Genomic DNA, 17,906 nt, shown 5'->3' with positions numbered 1-17,906 from the left:
TGTCTCTTCTTTCCCCTAAACCCTTCCCCACCCTGTCCCTGTCTTCCTTCAAAATTCCAGCATGTTTGTCAACTGCTCTCCTGCAGAAATGGCCAGGACGCAGGGCGGGGGCCCTGCAGAGCTGAAGCCCCCACCCCTACACCCAGCGTTCCCAGTCCCAGCCCTCACTCGGGTGTGCCACGGAGAACAGGCGGCCAGTGCCAAGGCAGAAACACATCTGCCTTGCTGTCATCAGAGCACCCCACAGTGTGTTTGCACCCGAATTTTCAGCCTGGAAGGCCTCCTCTGTGGCCAGCTCTGCAGCGGCCTTCGTAGGGAGGGGCTTTATTTTATTTGAGAGAGATGGTTCCAGCAGCGCTTCCTGTTTCTGACCGTTGGGGCCACAACCCCACCACCCAGCTGGGCCAGCCCTTGGCCAGGCCGCACAGGGGACTCTAACTGGGACAGCATCATTGTCTTACTCGTGTGGGCAGAAAGCTCCAGGCTCCTCTAAAACCCAGCAGGCAGGGCCACCCTGCCCTTCCTGGAGTCCGGTCCCAGGATGGGGTATGGCACATTGGGAACCCGCTCAAGGCCACTCAGCTGCCACCCTCGCCTACCTGGGTTCTGAGACCTTCGGCCCCTGCATCACAGACCGCCCAGCTTTGCCTTCCTGTGGGGGCCACTCGGGTGGCAGCTGGGCCTGGGCTCAAATATGAAGACAGAAGCATGAGGAATCCCCCTCATCCTTCGGACTCTCGAACCCCGAAGCCCTGATCACGGCTCCTCCTGCCAGGAGTTCCATTCCTTCCATCCGAGAGCCTTAGGGTCCCGCTGCCGACTGTCACCACCCTAAACCCCTCGGCGGGCTTCCAAGGCCCCACTGGCCCAGCACGGGGGAGGCCTCTGCACCCCCAATTCCCCTCCCAAAATGCCTTTCCACCCTTAAAGGTGTTTTGGGGGAAGATAGTTGCCTCTCTCGGGGGGCTGTCGTGAGGCCCCATTCGTTAATACCTGGGAAATTCTTAGAAGTGTGGTGGGCACATAGTAAGCGCTCGTAAGTGTCGGCTGTTATTATTGTGTTATTTAGTTCCCAAGCCAGCCGGCGTGAACACTTTCTGTTTTGAACCCCTGCCACTCACTCTTCAGGGTCATCAGCCAGCAACTCCTAAAATGGGCCTCTGTTCTGTGAGCCCAAAGATTGCCTGGACTGCTATCGATGTGTGGGCAGGTGCTCAGCTGACAGGCCCTGTGTGGGGCAAGGTCCGGAGACAACCCAAAGGAGAACCCCACTTTCATATTTTATGGTTTACAAAACGTTTTCACATCTATTTCTAATTTTGTGGAGAAGGCGGAGCAGAAAAAAATCATTCCCATTTTCCAAATGGGGCCCTTGACCCTCAGAGGCAACGAGTACCTTCCCAGGTCACACAACTAGTAGGAGCTTTGTCCTCAGCACCCAGTTGGGTCACAACTGGTTAAGCGCATCTTCCTCCTTCTGAAAAGAAGCCCAGATGCCAGAGGAATTAGAGACGGCCCGGGCCGCACAGTGAGAATCAGACGCCCTCCCCTTGCGTCTGGACTCGCTCCCGGGACGGAGAACAACCGATGTGTGGCCCTGAGGCCCAGCCCGTGAGCTCAGCTGCTGGCGGCCGCCTGGGTGAGGACGGCCTGACGAGCCCTCCGGGCCTGGGGGAGCCTCTTCCCGGAGCTGGGGCCGGACCTCAGGGCTCCTCGCTCCAGGGTCAGAACAGGGAGCGGCCGAGGCCAAACACGTGGCCACCACCCATCTCTCACCCTAGCATTCTGCCGGATGTTATGCCGTTTTTCAAATGGGAAAACTGGGGCTCAGAGAGATGTAACTTTCCAAGCTAGCAGATAGAGACGCCTGAGGGAGCCTGGATGACAGCCCGGGCCTCAGCCCTGGTCACCACGGCTGGGGCAAACTCACCCTGAGCCCTAGGCAAACACGGCCAGCCCTGCCCACCACCCCGTCCTGACACCCAGCCCGGAGGCGGGGCCCACAGGGTGCCTCCGCATCCCACTAGCCAGTTCACTGGGTTAGGGGGTCTTCCTTGCTGTCAGGGAGAAGAGTCAGGTCCTGGTCACAGTGAAGGCTCTCTGGGCAGAGGCTCCAGCAGGTCGGGGCCTGGAGGAGAAGGGGGCAGGGCTCACTGAGGATGAGGGTGGGGCAGGGTGAGCAGGGATGGGGGTGGCAAGGAGCTGAGCACCAGACAGGCACAAGAGGGCACTACGTGGAGGGTACCCTGGTCGCCAGCCCCATATTCTCCCTCAGGGGTCATTTCTCTAGGCGACTCTTTTCTCTGATGATGAGAAGCCTGTAGGGCTCTGGGCAGAGCCAGGCTGAGGCAGAGCTGGGGGGCAGTGGCTGGTCCAGGCCCCGTGGGTGTGTGTGTGCAGATGGCATCCCTGTCTGAATCCAAGTTCATGGGCCCAGCAAGGGGATCGTTCACATTCATGTAACAAACATGACAGCCAGAACCACAAAGTAAAAACACAATGAACTCAAACCCCACCTCAAACCCAACCTGCCCTCCGGCCTGGTGCTTCTAGAAGACTCTGTGAATTGCATTGTGGGACTGGTGCCTGTTTGCCCACCTACCCCACCCCAACAAACCCTGTTGCCTTCCACCTACCAGTCATTGGATGCATCCCCTCCCCCGTGCCCTCTGCCCCCAGTCCGGCCTCCACCACAGCCTCAACCCCTTCAATTCCTTTTCTTTTGAACTTTCTTTTTTTTAAATTTATTTATTTAAATTAGTTTCAAATATACAGTACATTGGTTAGACATCTATATAGTTCAGAAAACCGTCCCCCCATTTGCTCCCTCCCTCCCCGGGCCCTCCACCTGGCCATCATATTCATGCTGACTGCATTCCCTCTGCCATGCTCCCCAATCCCGTGACCATCCATCAACTGCTAATTTGTTCTCTTTAATCCTTCACCCCATTCTCCCAGCCTCCCAACCCCCCTCCCTCCATCTATCACTAAATTGTCCATTCTATTCGTGAGTCTGTTTTTGATTAGTTTGTTTTCTGTTCCTTAGATTCCGCATATAAGTGAAATCATATGGTATTTATCTTCTCTGTCTGACTTATTTCACCCAGCATAATAACCTCTAGGTCCATCCATGTCATTGCAAATGGTAGGATTTCATTTTTTTTAATGGCTGAGTAATATTCCATGATATATATGAACCACAATTTCTTTATCTAATCGTCTGTTGATGGGCAGTTAGGTTGCTTCCATATCTTGGCTATTGTAAATTATGCTGCCATGAATATTGGGGTGCATAGATCGTTACAAATTATTGTTTTGGTTTTCTTTGGATAAATACCCAGAAGCGCAATTGTTGGGTCAAAAGCTTTATGTTCATTTTTAATTTTTTGAGAAACCTCCGTCCTGTTTTCCATAGTAGCTGTGCCCATTTGCAATCCCACCAACAATGGATCCTTTTCTCTGCATCCTCTCCAACACTTGTCATCTTTTGCAATACCTTTCACAGCATCCTGTGACCCAGGTAAACCCAAACGCCCCTCTGCACTCAAGGCTCTGGGTGGATGGGCCCCGCCCTGAGGTTCGAGCCCCGTCCAGCACCTTGGCTCCTGCCGTGCTGGCTTCTTGTACGTGCCCCGATCCCTCTGGCCACCAAGCTTCACGCACACTCTACCCTCTGCCCAAAAGGCTCTTTCTTCCTCTTCACTAGACGACGCCCATTGACCTCACAGAGCTCACCCAAGGGACGCTTCCTCCAGCACCCCAACCCCATGACCCCTCTAACGCGCCCAAGTCCCTCCTTCATGGGAATGGTCACCGTGGCGATTTGCATTTGTTTCCCACACTAAACGGTGTCCCCGGCACCAGCACCAGGCCTGGCATGTGGCAAGACCTTAATGAACGAGCGATGAACGAGGGAACAGCAGACGGAGGTGCCAGGCCTCCCCCTGCCCTGCTCTGACCCTGACTCCTCCCAGCCTGTCAGACCCAGCTCAAAGACACCTCCTCCAGGAAGCCTCCCTGCCCGCACTCGGGAGTCGTCTTTTCCTCTTCTGAGCAGCTCCTAGGCGACTGCCCCGTGAACTGCGGTCGCCTCTGTCCAGCTGCCTCCCCACATGATTGGGAGTCCCTTGAGGCAGCGCCTTGGGCCTGGATGACCAGCGTCATTGTCCACACCACAGTCCTCCCTCCACTCGAGCCGAGGCCTCTGGAAGCCTTGACTTCCTCCCATCCCTGACTGAACTCCGACGGCCCCTCAGGGAGGGCTGGCTGTGGTCTCCATCAGCCCCAACTTACAGGTCAGACCTCTGAGGCCAGAAGAAAACACTCAACGTTCTGCGTATTCGAAATATCCACACACTGGGCACTGTAGCCTATTGGGAGGACAGAGTCCCAGAAGTGCCAGCTCGGGGCACAGACCTCTCCACGCAAGGTCCAACCCTCCAGAGGAGAGAGGGAGAGAGAGAGAGAGAGAGAGACAGAGAGGAGACTTAATTACTTCGGTCAGTGTTGTAGTTTAAAACTTACCCTTTAGTGGTTTGGACCACAGAGAAATACATTATACATAAAACATTAAGGTGACATTTACAGTAATTGTTCTCTGTTTACCGAGAGCCTGCCAATCCCTTCCCAGTGCATAATCTGATTTTCCTTCAGATTTTTCATATGTAATTCTATGGAATCAACGTTTTTATTGGTTATAAAATTATTTTTAAAATAATTAATATAATAAAAGATAAAGAAAAAGGGTCCCTTTCCACCGCCACCCCAGAAAGGGCAGGCGCTTGGGGTGAAGGCGGAAGGGCCAGAATTAGGTTCGGTCCCACCCAGCGATGGTTGTTGAGACTCGCGGTGAGCCGGGGTTCCAGGAACAGCGAGGAGGACGCAGGGCCCAGAGATGGGGACGGTCAGTGGGATCAGGCAGAGAGGTGGGGCCAGAGCGCGGCGGGCTCCGCCAAGGGGGTGCAGATCACGGGTTGGAGCCCTGGGTGTAGATCCTGGCGCCTCTTCTTAAGGACGACGAATCCTCGGGCAACTTTCTCCGAGCCTCCTTCCTCCATCTGTGAAATGGGAACAGGAATAGTAGCCACATCCTCAGCTTTCAGTGAAGGTTAAAGAAGAGAATGCATTTAGCCCGGCGCCTGGCAGAGGGTCGGTATGAGTCATTGCTGTTGTTGTCACTGTTCATGACAGATTCTCCCTAAGAGGCGGGAAGAGACTTTGAGGAAGGTTGCCTATGGCTTCGGTCTTGCAAGTAAGAAGGATTTCAGGAGGGGGAGATGGGGCGAGACAACTGAGCGAATTTCAGGCAATGGAGCAATTGCTGAGGCCAGGCCCGAGGCGTGAGCTGTAATAATTGTCACAGAAAACACTGAGCACGTCAATATTTAGTACGTGCTATACACATCATCCCCACTGATACTCACAGACACCTGGAAATGAACCTGGAGGGAGTGCTTGGGGCTGGAGGACGAAAGGCTCAGAGCCCCATTCATTCACCCAATGAATATTTAATAAGCACCTACTATCTGCTGGGCCCTGGAGAATCATAGGTGAGCACGAGCTTACATTCTAGGGAGAGACAGATAATAAACAAATAAATACATAAACGAGATCATTTCAGATGGTGACAAAGCCTCTGAAAGGAGACAAAGCTGGATCCTGAGACCCACAGTGACCAGGGAGGGGACAACTGGGGATCGGGGAAGGCTCCCCTCAGAGGGGACTTATGAGCTGACAGCTCTATGACAACGATAGGAGGTAATCGGGAAACCATCTCGGCTGGAGCGTCCAGACAGAGAGAACAAGAGCAAAGGCCCCCGGGAGGAGCCCGGTCTGAGTGGCCCCAGAGTCCTGCGTCACTGAGGGAGAGATAGGGAACAGGCCACCCTGGGTCGTGGACCAGGTGAGATTTCGGATTTTATTCCAAGCGCTGTGGGACGCCAGGAAAAGTTTATACAGAGAAGTGACCCGATCTGGTTTACATTTTAAAAGATCACTCTGGCTGCTCTGGGGAGAATTAACCTCATGGGGGCACTTTGGGCGGAGACTCTGACCTTGGACGTGAACCCCTATGCTGAGCCAGAGGCCTAAAGAGGCAGCCCCGACACTTTCTGTCCCCTCAGGCCAGGCGCTCTGACTGGCACTGGCCTGGGTCACTGTGAAACTGTCCCTCGCCTGACCATCTCCAGCCTCTGAGATTGAATGATGAGTGTTCTCTCGTGATCCTGGTTTCTGGCATTATGAATCCATCCAGAAAAGACCCACCGCTGACTTTAGAGGAAAGTGAATGACAGCCAGCGTGGTTGTTTTTCAGCAGTTTTATAAGCCCCAAGGGTCTATGAGGTTCAGAGCATAAATGCATTGAAGTGTGTTTGCTCCTAGGATGTTTGTTGGGTGCATTCAGAGCTGAGCAATACACAACAGAGCTGTGCTCTGCATTTCAAAACGGCAGGAAGACCCCTGCGCAGAGCATCTCAGAGCCTGGCTTCAAGTTCTATCTCTGCCCCTGACTCTGTGCCACTGCTCACAAGCGCCAGCATCTCTCTGAGCCTGAGACTCCTTCTCTAGAACATAAAAGGGTGGAGCAGATGTTTAAGATCACAGAGGCTGCTTTCCCGGAGTTCGTATTTGGATGAGCCAGAGGCAACTGCAAAGAACCACTTTGCGATCTGCGAGGCCTGGACCTGGCCTCTGCTGTGCTGTCAGCCTGAATGAACGGCGAGGACCTCACCTGGCCTCCCCGCAGTGGATGCAGCGGATGCAGCAGCGTGCGCCCAGCTGGCTCCCCAGGGGTACCGGTGGAGGAGATTCCTTCCAAGCTCTACACTTGCAGGCGGCAGTTTTTGAAACATTAACCTCTGTGATTTTCTCTTATTTCCCTTTCCTCTCTGGGTTCTTCCCCTGACTCAGGCGGCCCCGGGGAAGGGCTGTGACGGAGGGAAAAGTCTTTTCCTGGCTTTTGCAGTTCCATCTAGGCTTGGAAAAGCAGCCAGACCTCCAGAGCTCCCGTCACACCCCCAGACTAGAAAAGAACTCCCAGGGCTGCCAGCAGATAAAGAGCAGAGTGTCGCCACCCTTGGTGGTCCGTGCTGAAACCAGCTTCCTGGCACCCATTCCAGGCGTGGGCCGTAAGCAGATTCAAAAACAATGATAGAACCCCCTAGATAGAAAGTATGCTTTATATAATCACCATCGCCAGCATTTCTAAACCGTGTCAGTGGTAGGATGCTGCCACCTGAAAAATGCCCGAAGTCTAGTTTGTAAACATCCGCTGGTTACTGTCGAGGTTATTGCCTATCTTTTCATAAACGTTATATTCTTCTTGGAAATTGTTTCTAAGAACTCCCAGTTATAGTTGGTCGCCCACATGGTCGGTCGCTTTAATTCTGTCAGTTAGATCACTAGTTGTTTTTATTTGGGTTTCAAATTTGAGAGAAAGAGAGAGAGAGAGAGATGATAGATGATAGCTGATAGATAGATAGATAGATAGATAGATAGATAGATAGATAGATAGATAGATAGATATAAATAGATGAATAGATAGATCGATGATAGATGAATAGATAGATAGATAGATGAATGATAGTTAGATGGTAAATGAATAGATAGATAGATAGATAGATAGATAGATGATAGATGATAGATAAGATGTAGATGAATAGATGAATGGGCTAGATAGATAATAGATAGATAATGAATAGATAGATGATAGATAGATAGATAGATAGACTAGATGATAGTTAGATAGATGATAGATAGATAGATAGATAGATGATAAATGGAATAGATAGATAGATGATAGTTAGATAGATGATAGATAGATAGATAGATAGATAGAGAGATAGAACAGATAAAAGAAGTTCTATTTCGCTTGTGAACACCTGTGTTTGAGGACCCTAAATCACTCCGATGGACCAAAAGTGGCCTGGTGCCCAGAGGGGACAGCAGAGGCTCTTAGGTGGAGGACACAGAACCAGAGCCTCACTGGGCAACTTTGGGTCTCAGATTAAGAGCCAGAAGGAGTCTGAGTTGTCTCTCCCTGTCCCCATGCGTGCAGGACAACTGCAGCCCCACAGAGCCACTCGTCCGGCCAGCAGCAGAGCTGGGCCCTGACCCATGTCTGCTGGCCATGTCAGCTCATGTCCCAACGACAGCAGAAAGCAGGGCCATACAACCCACCATGAGGTGCTGGGGCAGAGGGGCCTCAGCGGTGACCTGCCAAGTCTTTGGTGGGAACCAAGTGCAGGGCAGGGAAGGTGGGAAAGGGCAGAGATGGAGGCTGGCAGGGCCTGGGTGACTCAGCCAGAACAAAGAACCTGCAGAATTAGGCCATAAAGCGTGCAAGCCTCCTGAGAAAGGGCAAGAAGTGAATCGTGTCATGTGCTGTCAACCCCTAAACCTGCAGCCCAGATCCCTAAAGTGGACTTGTCAAATGGGAGGGAACCAGTTTCCACCCTGCAGAACAGGGACTTACATCAACTTGACTGTCCCTGACCCTGGGAGGGAGGTGATCCCCGGGCAAAGAACTTGCTGGTTCTGCCTGGGAGCCCTGGCTTCCGGAAGACACTTCCCCAGCTCCCAGCCCCACCCCACCCTTTCAGCCCCTAAGTTTCAGCTCATCTATCAGCCTGGCTGGGGAGCCAAGAAAGTGCTCAGATCCTCAGCAGGTCTACACTGCTGCACCCCCGCCCCTCCCCGAAACTCCAGAAACACCGGAAGTCAGGTGGCTTGTGCCTAAGTACAATTTACAGCTGGTGGGTGGATGTTGGGTGCCCACAGGATGCCAGTTAGCAGCCCACATTTGCATCTGTGACAGTTTTCAGTATGTGGCCTACTGAGGGACAACTTGCCCTGGAGAAATGACCAAGATCTCTGCAGTTGACACCCACCCTCAGCAACCCCTGACACCCTCCCACGCCCACCTCCCCAGTCCTGACATTCACAACCAACCAACCCTCTGCCCTCGAAAGGGCAGGCTTCGCTTGGGAAAGTCAAAGTCTAAACCCAGGCTTCTCCCCCGAGGAGGCTCATATGTCACTGTGTGGTTTGTAATGGCAGAAAAACTGGAAACAATACAGGTACCGGTAACTTAAATTATATAACATTCCGCAAAGGGATATTCTGTAGCATGAAAAAAAAATCAAGTCTATCCATAAATGCCAAAGATTTGAAAGCTATCCAAGACATAATATCAAGTGGGAAAAGTGAGCTCTAGAGCTGTACATGAAGAATGATACCGCTGTCTGCTGTTTATTCTGTAGTTGACACTCACCCTTCCATTCGCTCTCCAGCTTCCTCCCATATGCTCTGTGCTCCGGGAGACTGACCTCTAAAAATCGCAAAACCAGGGCTCCCTTGCTGGCTGAATGCTGGCTACAGATCAGAGGCTAGAACAAGAGAGCAGCGGAGATATTTCTTCCCTCTGACCCCTCCGTGCCTCTTCCGATGGTGGCTGTGCTTTGCTGTGGCCCCAAGTCCTGGTATTGGGCGAGCAGGATGTGAGGCCCTCCAAGTTTTGATGTTCCCACCCCGTATCAGATTCAAACATATTAAAATACACACACTTCTCACCATAAATATAATGTTGGCTCTAAACTTTTGAAGCGGCTTGAGTACGTTTAATAAATCTGATCCTCGGACTAGATTATGCCTTTGGTTCATACGATTTAAACTTGATTGCATCTGTATATAACTATATCATAGTTGAACTGAGTTGCAGTAAGCTATTACTTAAATAGATATTCATATATTACAATTTTGAGATTTTCTTTTTGTATTTTGGAGCCAACAGATACATGACAACATTTTAGGCCCTCTGAAAGTTCACAGGCCCTATGCCCCAAGGCCAGTGGACAAAATGGCTGGAACATCCAAAAGGTGCCACGCGAGGGTCAGCCAGGGGAGGCACCAAGGCAGAAGAGAATAGATCTAAGTCACAAGGGTAAATCCACTCTGCTCAGGAGCTGCTTCCTGAAGGAGCCCAGCGCTGGAAGCCCAGGGTGGAGGGAGGAGGCTCAACTCCTCTGATGACCCATGAGCTGACCCCGTGAGCCTGTGGCCGGACCAGTCCCCCTCCAGCAGCCCAGCCGGATGGATAGGATCAGAATGGCCCACCCACAGCCTCCAACCTGTTTTCTGGGCCGTGCTGGGACTTGCAGTAAGCCAGATGCCAGCACAGGCTGCACCCCAGCTTCCTGCTCGTTAGGGTAGCCAAGCGCTGAGCTCAGGGTGAACGTCTGGTCTCAGTCAATACCTCTGGCAGCGTAGACTGGGGGCTGTTGTCGGCCCGGCCCTTCCACGCTCACTGCTACCAGACCTCTATGGGGGGCCCGGGCAGGCTCTTTAGAGGTGCTGAACGCAGATCACCAACCTGGCACCATGTGTGCACACACACACCCCGAATGTGTGTAGGGGAGGGGCCACCACACACACACACACACACACACACACACATACACACACCCACCCCCGCTTCTAGTCAGGAGGGGAGAAAAGACCTCCCCTCCACACACACACCAAGCAAGTCTCTCTCAAAAACCAGGATGGAAGAGCCTGTCTTCCACTAGGACACCTGGTGGTGGCTGTTGAGGTGGTGGCTGTTGAGAACCAGGGCAAATCCACCCTGACTTCTCCAGGGACCTCATGAAGTGGACGCATACAGCCCTTGTCCTTCTGTGACTGGCTGACTTCACTTACCACAGTGTCCCAGGTCCCTCCATGTTGCTGCACGTGTCAGAACAGTTCTCTCCTTTTAAAAGTTATTTGGTTCTTTTTTGGAATCCACGATATATTTATACGATTCCGAAGTCGAAGGTCACCGAAGGGCTCGCAGTGTCTCGTGCTCCCCGTGTCCCCTCCACGGGGTTCCCCTCTCAGGAAACGGCCGGCACCGTCCACTTCCGGCGGGGTTGCCCTTTTCATTCTGTTTCTCACCGCGGTCGGCCTTTTTTTCCCGCTCTTTTCAGCCTCCTTGGAGATCCTTCCATTCTCGGTTCAGATTTTCCTCTCCTGGTTTTTCAGCGGCAGGCGTTTCTTGAGATGGGCACGGTAGCTCACTGGACAAGTCCTCATGCGGGGCTGGTTTAGAACCTGTGCCCTCAGCCGTGGGAAGGCGCCTCCGAGCCTCCGAATGTCACACGATGCGAAGGCCTCATTCATCGATTCATGATTCCTATGTAGCAGCCATTACGTAAAGAATCGCAAAACTAAAACACCGTAGGGTGGGCACATAAGGAAGGGAATAGAGGCTCACGGTGAGAGTGATCACTGACGGGAACTGCAGGTCATGTCCCCAGCCCTGTCAAGCCTTCTCTAGGTCAGGAAATAGCACTCCATGCACCCAGCTGCCTCTCAGGAAACCCACTGGACTCGTCCTGAGGCCCCCTCCTCTCCCACCCACCGCCACCTCTCCAACCTCCTGTGCATGTCTCAGATCCTCACCCCACTGCCATCGGTTGGTCTTAAGCCCACCATCCCTTCCGCTGAGTTGCTCTGTCACCCCCATCCCACCTCATCCCGTCTCAGAGTACCCGGGGCCACACTCCTCACAGCAGCTGGTGGCAAGTGTTTCTCGAAGGGGCTCCAGGCGGTGCCTCTCCATGTCCACCCCCATTTCCAACTCCTAGCACAGTGCCTGGCACATAATAGGTGCTTGGGATCTGTTGAATGAATGAATGAACACGTGGTGAAATCTGGAAGTACCAATAGGATTTGGAGAAGCAGATAAGGCAGGAGATGTTTTCCAGGCACAAGGCATCGCTTGAGGACAAGTAGAAACGCGTGAAGAAAAACATGGAATGTTCCCGAATCCACAAACACGAAGGCAGGGTGAGATCACCGTGTGGGGTAGCGGAGGAGTGAGGCTCACATGGTCAGCCAAGGCCCGCAGACGCGGGTCCTGTAAATCACAGGTGGATTTTACCCCATCGGCCAAAGGAAGCTTTAAACAGGTTTCGAGAAGGCAAATGATATGACCAGTGGGTTTTAGAAAGATCTAAAGATGGCCTTGCTCAGGACGGCAGCAGAGGGCAGGCGGGGAGGCGGGAGGCAGCTCGGGACTTCACTCTGACCAGGCCGGGCCTGTGCTCCAGGCTCGGGCGTTGAGAGAAAAGGAACGGCCACCGGAAGTGGTGAGAAGGAGGCCAGGGCCAAGGCCGGGAACACTGAGGGCGTGAGTGCAGTCAGTAAAGAACAAACATCTGAAGAACAAGAAGGAAGTTCAGCGAGGGAAATGGGAAAGGAGAGAGCCGTGGGAATGTGCGAGGGCAAACCGCTCAAGAGGAAATGTCAAGAGGGTCAGCGAGATAATGGCCGCAGGTGCCCCGGGCCAGGCCATCCGGGAGGTGGGGCTCGGACAGATTCGACGGAAACAGGCCCAGCCCGGAGAGGCACACTCCCCAGCCTGCCTGGGGCTTGGGCTTCTGGAGAAGTCCTTTAGCGGTCAACGCGCCTCCATTCGGGGTCTCCCCTGAGTCTGACCACAGTGCTGCCCTGGCTCATGCGACTCTCAAGACTGGAGGGCCAGCTGCCTTCCCTGGAGGGGGGCCGCGGAGGGAGCCCGATGGAGTATCGGGGGTCCCAAGTCCTAGTCCTCTCGTTGCCATGTGGCGGGCCATGGGCCTGAGTTTCTCCTGAGGTGACGGATCCAGGTGGGCTCTACGGTTGTTTCTGCTGGTCTGGACGGCCCCAGTGTTCAGGCCCAGAGTGGCACAGGTGGCCAGGTCTCCACGCCCTCTGACTCAGGTCCACATACCTGGCTCTCCCTCCCACCCATGTGGCCCATTGTGTGGGCTCAGTTTCCGTGGGAATAGAAACTGGGCTGGGAAAAGAGAATATTTGCTTTTTCCACCAAGCTGATGCCCAAGTAAATAATGTGGTGCTGTAAGTGGCGACCTTTCCCACCCCCTCCCTCTGGGGATAGCCTGGATCCTATAAAAAGGCACTCAATGGGCACTTCATGGGCACATCTCACACAAGACCACGAAACCACACCAGGGCCAGAGCCTCACTCAACTCACCAGCCTGCTGCCATCATGAAACCGGCTATCGCCTTCGCCCTGGTCACCCTGGCTCTCTGCTGCAGCCCTGGTGAGTGCCCCTCCTCCAGGCCAGGCTCGGGGACTCGCCCTGCCACCCACTTCTTGCTTAGGAGAGGGGCAGCTGTTTGTGCCCTCTGTATAGATGCTGATGCCTGGTCAGGAAGCCGGGAGACCCCTGAGGCTGTGGGGAAACTTGAAAAAAAAACCCATCTCCGATATCCGACACCCTCAGAATTCCAGGGGATGAAATAGATGGGAGGGAGGGATAGAGGGGACCCACGTAAACGCGTGTCTGCGGTGAGCGGCCGACAGAAGACGTATAACCAGCTCCCAAAGCCCAGTCTTAGACAGACCCCAAGGTGCCAAGCCTCCAGGTTTGGGGTCTCCGCCCGACTCTGGCAGCTAAAGGGGCTGGAAGCAACTGCAGAACCTCATGTCTCCAAGAGAAACGCAACCCAAGGCAAGCTCTCCCTTTCTGGGCAGAGAGGAATATTCTAGAAAGGGATCTTCCTTTTGGGAAACCGCCAACCCAGAGTGGGGTTTTCTAAACATTTTTGTCCTCTGCACAAGGATTAGGAGTCTCTGAACCGTTGCAGATGTCACTAAGAGGGAAGGAGGGAAGCAGGGTGAGGGAGAGACAAACAGACAGAGAGACAGAGAGACAGAGAGAGAGACAGAGGGACAGAGAGAGAGGAGGAAGGTGGATGACACCTCCCTACAAGCCCACTGATCTCTTGGGAACTTTTTAAATTCCTAACTATTTTTAAATCTGCATCAGCCTCTTCTACTCCTTTTAATAAACAAACAAAAGTTTTTTGAACGAATTCTAATGAATTCACTTTGAAAGTTTCATAATACCCACAGAGATAAGTTTTACGACCCTGGAGGGTGACGGGGGAGTTAGAAAGCCCAAACCGAGAGCAAGTGGGAACAACTATTTGTGTAGGGACCTTTGTTTTAAAGGAGAAATAACATTTAGGACTGAAATGTACATTAACTAGAAGACCTCAGTGCTGCGTGTAGATGGGACTGCTCAGTAAGGCAGGGCTGGACTCTGTGAAGAGGCGGATCCAGGATGCGTTCGCGTGTTGGAGTGTGCGCATCTAACAACAACGAGATGGCTAATGTTTAGTTAAAGCCCTTATCTCGCTGTTCCGAAACCCTATTACATATTCTCTCTTTCATTCTTACACAACCCTGTGAAGTGGGGATGCTATCCCCCGTTTTACAGATGAGAAAACTCAGCTACAGAAGGATACAGTAACTGGCCCAATGATGCAGTAAGTTGCCAAGCAGGGAATCTAAGTTCTGGAGAGAGTTTCGCTTGGACTGGTCACTTTGGGTGGGGCCTGGAGTCCAGGCAGAAAAGCCCAATTTGCACAATGAGGCAGAGAATTCAAAGATGGGGCTTTGAGACTCATTGGGAAGGTGAGGCACGCAGGAAGTAGAAAATGACTCCTCCCACACCACACACACACACACACACACACACACACACCTCTGTGTTCCTGGGGGCAGGAACACAACCTGGGGCGAGCTCCAGGTGAAGGGAACACAGCAGGGCAAGGAATAGACACAAGAAGCATGTCTGTCTGCAGGTGAGTGTGCCACAGACCCGGTGCTCACGCCTCTTCCAGCCGGGATCGAGGGCTCTTTCTTGGCTGGTACAAGTGGTGCTTCCTGCCAGAGCCTGACTCTGCCAGGCGCCCCCCATGACAAGTGGCTCAGACCATCACTAACCAGCCCCCACACTGCATCAAAAATCAGATCAGCTGCTTCTGTTATCAGTACTCTGCTTAGAACCCTAACAGAAAGAACAAGTGGCATGTTGCCCCACCCCAACCCAGGAAGCGCAAGGAAGGCTCAGGCAAGCCACCAAAATCTGGCTGCAACCCAGGAAGTATCCACAAAGCACCCACAAGCCAACGGCTTGGCGAAACACCAGATTTCACAGTCTATCCTATCGATGAAAAGGCTGCTATCTCTTGCTGACAGGTCTGGCTCTTTGCATCTGGGGCAGGCCCAGCCACGGGGCTGGCCAGCTTGGAAAAGGGCCTAGGCACACGTGCTTTCTCTGTTCTGTGCTCCAGCTTCTGCAGAGATCTGCTCGAGCTTTCTCGATGTCGTTAAAACCCTCTTCGTGGGCACACCTTCGAGTTTCGAGACTGCGGTTGACGTTTTCAGCCCCGATGCAGACATGAAAGTTGCAACGAACGGGCTGAAGAAGCTGGCAGACTCGATCCCCGAGAACAAGAAGGACAGCATCATGAGGCTCATGGTACGTGGCGTCTCTCCTCACGCCGCTGGGCGGCAGGTTCCCCAAGTCCGTCCAGCTCAACTGCGTGGTCGGCCCATTTTTCAGACCCTTTTCTCATCCAGAAAGGAAAGTCACCACGCAAATGTCCCCACGGAAGCAAATGCAGTCATCTCACTTCTTGCTAAGAGGCTTCTGAGAAATAATCAAAGCCCTTTCGATGTGAGCTCCTCCTAGAGAAACTGAATCTCTTAGTTGATATTGAAGTTTCTGTGTATTGTTTAGCTTTGAGGTTTGTTCGCTATTGTTTTGCAGGGTTTTTTTGTTTTTTTTTTTAATTTTTTTTGTTTGTTTGTTTCAGGAAAAAATTATAAAGAGCCCACAGTGTGCTTAGATCTGGAAGCTGAAGACCTCCAAATGCCGAAGCCCCTGCCGCTCGCCAGAGGCTCCCTCCTCTCCCTCCCCTCCCCACCAGCCCGGCCTGGCTCCCCTCCATAAAGTTCAAGCATCTCGCTTCTGTGTCTCCTTTTTATTTACCTGTTAGATCAAGAAGGTCCACCACTGCTAGGGTAAGGTTAGCAGCATCAAAAAGAAAGGCAGAGGCCGTGCAAACTCTTGGGGACAGGCCCATGCCTCACGTTCCAAAGTCTGGCTCACCACAGACAGCAAGAGCGGCCTGCAGCACACACTTCCTCCCACAGGCAGATGCCGGCCTGGAAAAGTAGAGAGGGCCCTGCTCAAACTTGACCTACAGGAGAAAGCAGGGGGTGGTGGTGGGGTGGTGGGGGGTGGTGGTGTCATCCACATCCTGTCGCGCTGACCTCAGGCTGAAGCCAAGCTGAGCTCCCCATCCTCATTCTTATACTGTTGAAATTTAACTGTTTTGTTTCTTCCAGTCTCTTTGGGATCCTCTTCTTGGGTGGAGAAAGAAATATTTCATGCGATTTTGCTACCCAAACATGCCTACAAGCAAAGATGGAGCTTTCCAGAGAGTTCCACTTCCCAAAGATAAATGCCAGCATTTTGACAGCACAGTAGGGACCTGTTAGGTTTGGGTGGCCCTGAACCAGGGTCCCTCATATCACACACAGCACACGATGATGCCATTTCCCTCTGGAAGGAATCAGATTCCCATAAGAAAGTTAAGAAACTTTCTTATGGGAATCTGATTCCCATAAGCTGGAGGGAGGAATGGACTTGATGCCTTGCTTAGGGACTCAGGGTCTTGGGGTTGACTTTGAAGAGTGACAGACCCTAAGGAGAGGCCTCAAAGATAGCGGGTTAAGTTTTTTGCTCAGTTCATATTTGCTCCATGAAATGATTTGTCAAACTATTTTCTAAAGGGAGATGGAAACAGCAAAACAAAAACAAAACACAAAAACTCTACTTATGCATTTTCTAGACCCTTTATACCTTTTATCACTGTTAAAACATCCATTTCCGGACAAGTCGCAGAGGCCTGCCAGTCAGCCGTCCATTCATGTCAGTCTTGCTTATGGACATCTCTGCCCAGGAGAGGCTGGAGGGCGGGGTCACAGCCAGACTGGTCAGCACCTGGTTACTGCCGTCCACTGGGCGATGCTCTGGCTCTAAGCCCAATGCCCCTCTCTAACTCGCGCCCATTCTCTGAGTCCCTGTCCAGTCAATTTTCCTACAAAAAGAAAAGCAGACATCCCTTTTTTCTTGTGGCAAAGGAGCCTTTGGGAATGAAATGAATCCCTAGGTACCAACTGGCATGTTCGATGCGTTCAGAGTAGTGGCGGGCACTCTGGGGAACCGGGCAGCAGATTTCATGACCCAGCAAACACGTATGAAGCACTTGCTCTGGGCCTGAACCCCACTGAGCCCCAAGGATAGCAGAGTGAAGCAAACAGTGGCCTCTGCTCGTAGGGAGCCCTCAATCTAGCGGGGAAGATCATCAGCTCCCGCAAAATAAACGCGCAGACAAGCAGATAGATAAAACTGTGATTAAACTTTAATAAAACACATGGAATGATGAGAGCAAGAGTATCTTGGACAGGCCAGCTTTAGCTCAGGAGTCCCTCAAGCTAAGATTTAAGGAGAGGCTCCCTTCTTGAGGCCCCACTGAGCCCTGCCCTTGAACCCAGGGAGAAAACTCAAAACCTTTTAAAGTGCCTTTGCTCTAGGTCTCTGCCTCTAATAGAGCCTAGACCTCCTTCCCCTATATCCTACCATCCACCCAACATGGCCAACTCTACTTGTCTGTTTCCCATCTCAATAAATTCTGTCTCCCGTCTCCACTGCTCCTTGAAGAGCATCCTGACCCCTCCTTCTCCAGCACCGTCATGTCCAGTGAAGCCGGTCTCCCTCCTGAGCCCCTCGGGGAACTCTCTCCACGTGCACCCCTGCCACACTGACCAGTGTCACCTGCACCTTCCCAGGGGCCTGCAAACTGGCTCCCAGCTCCCCCTCTAGGGCCACAGCAGTAATTCTCTGCACACGCTCAAAGTGAGTTTTATCGAGTGAAAACCCCCTTCCCCTGCCACCCATTCGTGTCCATCTAAAATCCTTCAAATCTTCCCCGCGCTCTTCTCTCAAAATCCAAAACGCAGAGCGTCCCCCGCACTGCTCCCTCCTCCGCTGGGTCCACGCCC

General features: G+C 52.6%; 2 protein-coding genes across 4 annotated transcripts in view; one reads left to right on the top strand and one right to left on the bottom strand.

Annotated features, from left to right (window-relative positions):
* AHNAK (AHNAK nucleoprotein) overlaps positions 1-17,906 on the bottom strand; it is a 108,033-nt gene that overhangs the window by 3,418 nt on the left and 86,709 nt on the right. The window contains exon 6 of one of the 3 annotated variants that reach the window (XM_039860226.1): positions 4,993-5,057. The exons of 1 other annotated variant lie outside the window; for it this stretch is intronic. In XM_039860226.1, the coding sequence (XP_039716160.1) occupies positions 5,008-5,057 (50 nt within the window). In that variant the 3' untranslated portion in view covers positions 4,993-5,007. Of the gene's footprint in view, positions 1-4,992; positions 5,058-15,840; positions 16,005-17,906 lie in introns of those variants that run through there. One more of the 3 variants, XM_039860222.1, reaches the window with a different exon arrangement.
* On the top strand, positions 12,930-15,803 carry SCGB1A1 (secretoglobin family 1A member 1). The gene is made up of 3 exons (XM_039860242.1): positions 12,930-13,086; positions 15,128-15,315; positions 15,653-15,803. Exons 1-3 carry the CDS (start codon positions 12,945-12,947, stop codon positions 15,683-15,685), a joined length of 363 nt encoding a protein of 120 aa, XP_039716176.1. The 5' UTR covers positions 12,930-12,944; the 3' UTR covers positions 15,686-15,803.

This window comes from Pteropus medius, unplaced genomic scaffold (assembly GCF_902729225.1).
Source record: "Pteropus medius unplaced genomic scaffold, Ma_sr-lr_union100, whole genome shotgun sequence".
NCBI lineage: Eukaryota > Metazoa > Chordata > Mammalia > Chiroptera > Pteropodidae > Pteropus > Pteropus medius.
This window is presented reverse-complemented; position numbering and strand designations above follow the sequence as displayed.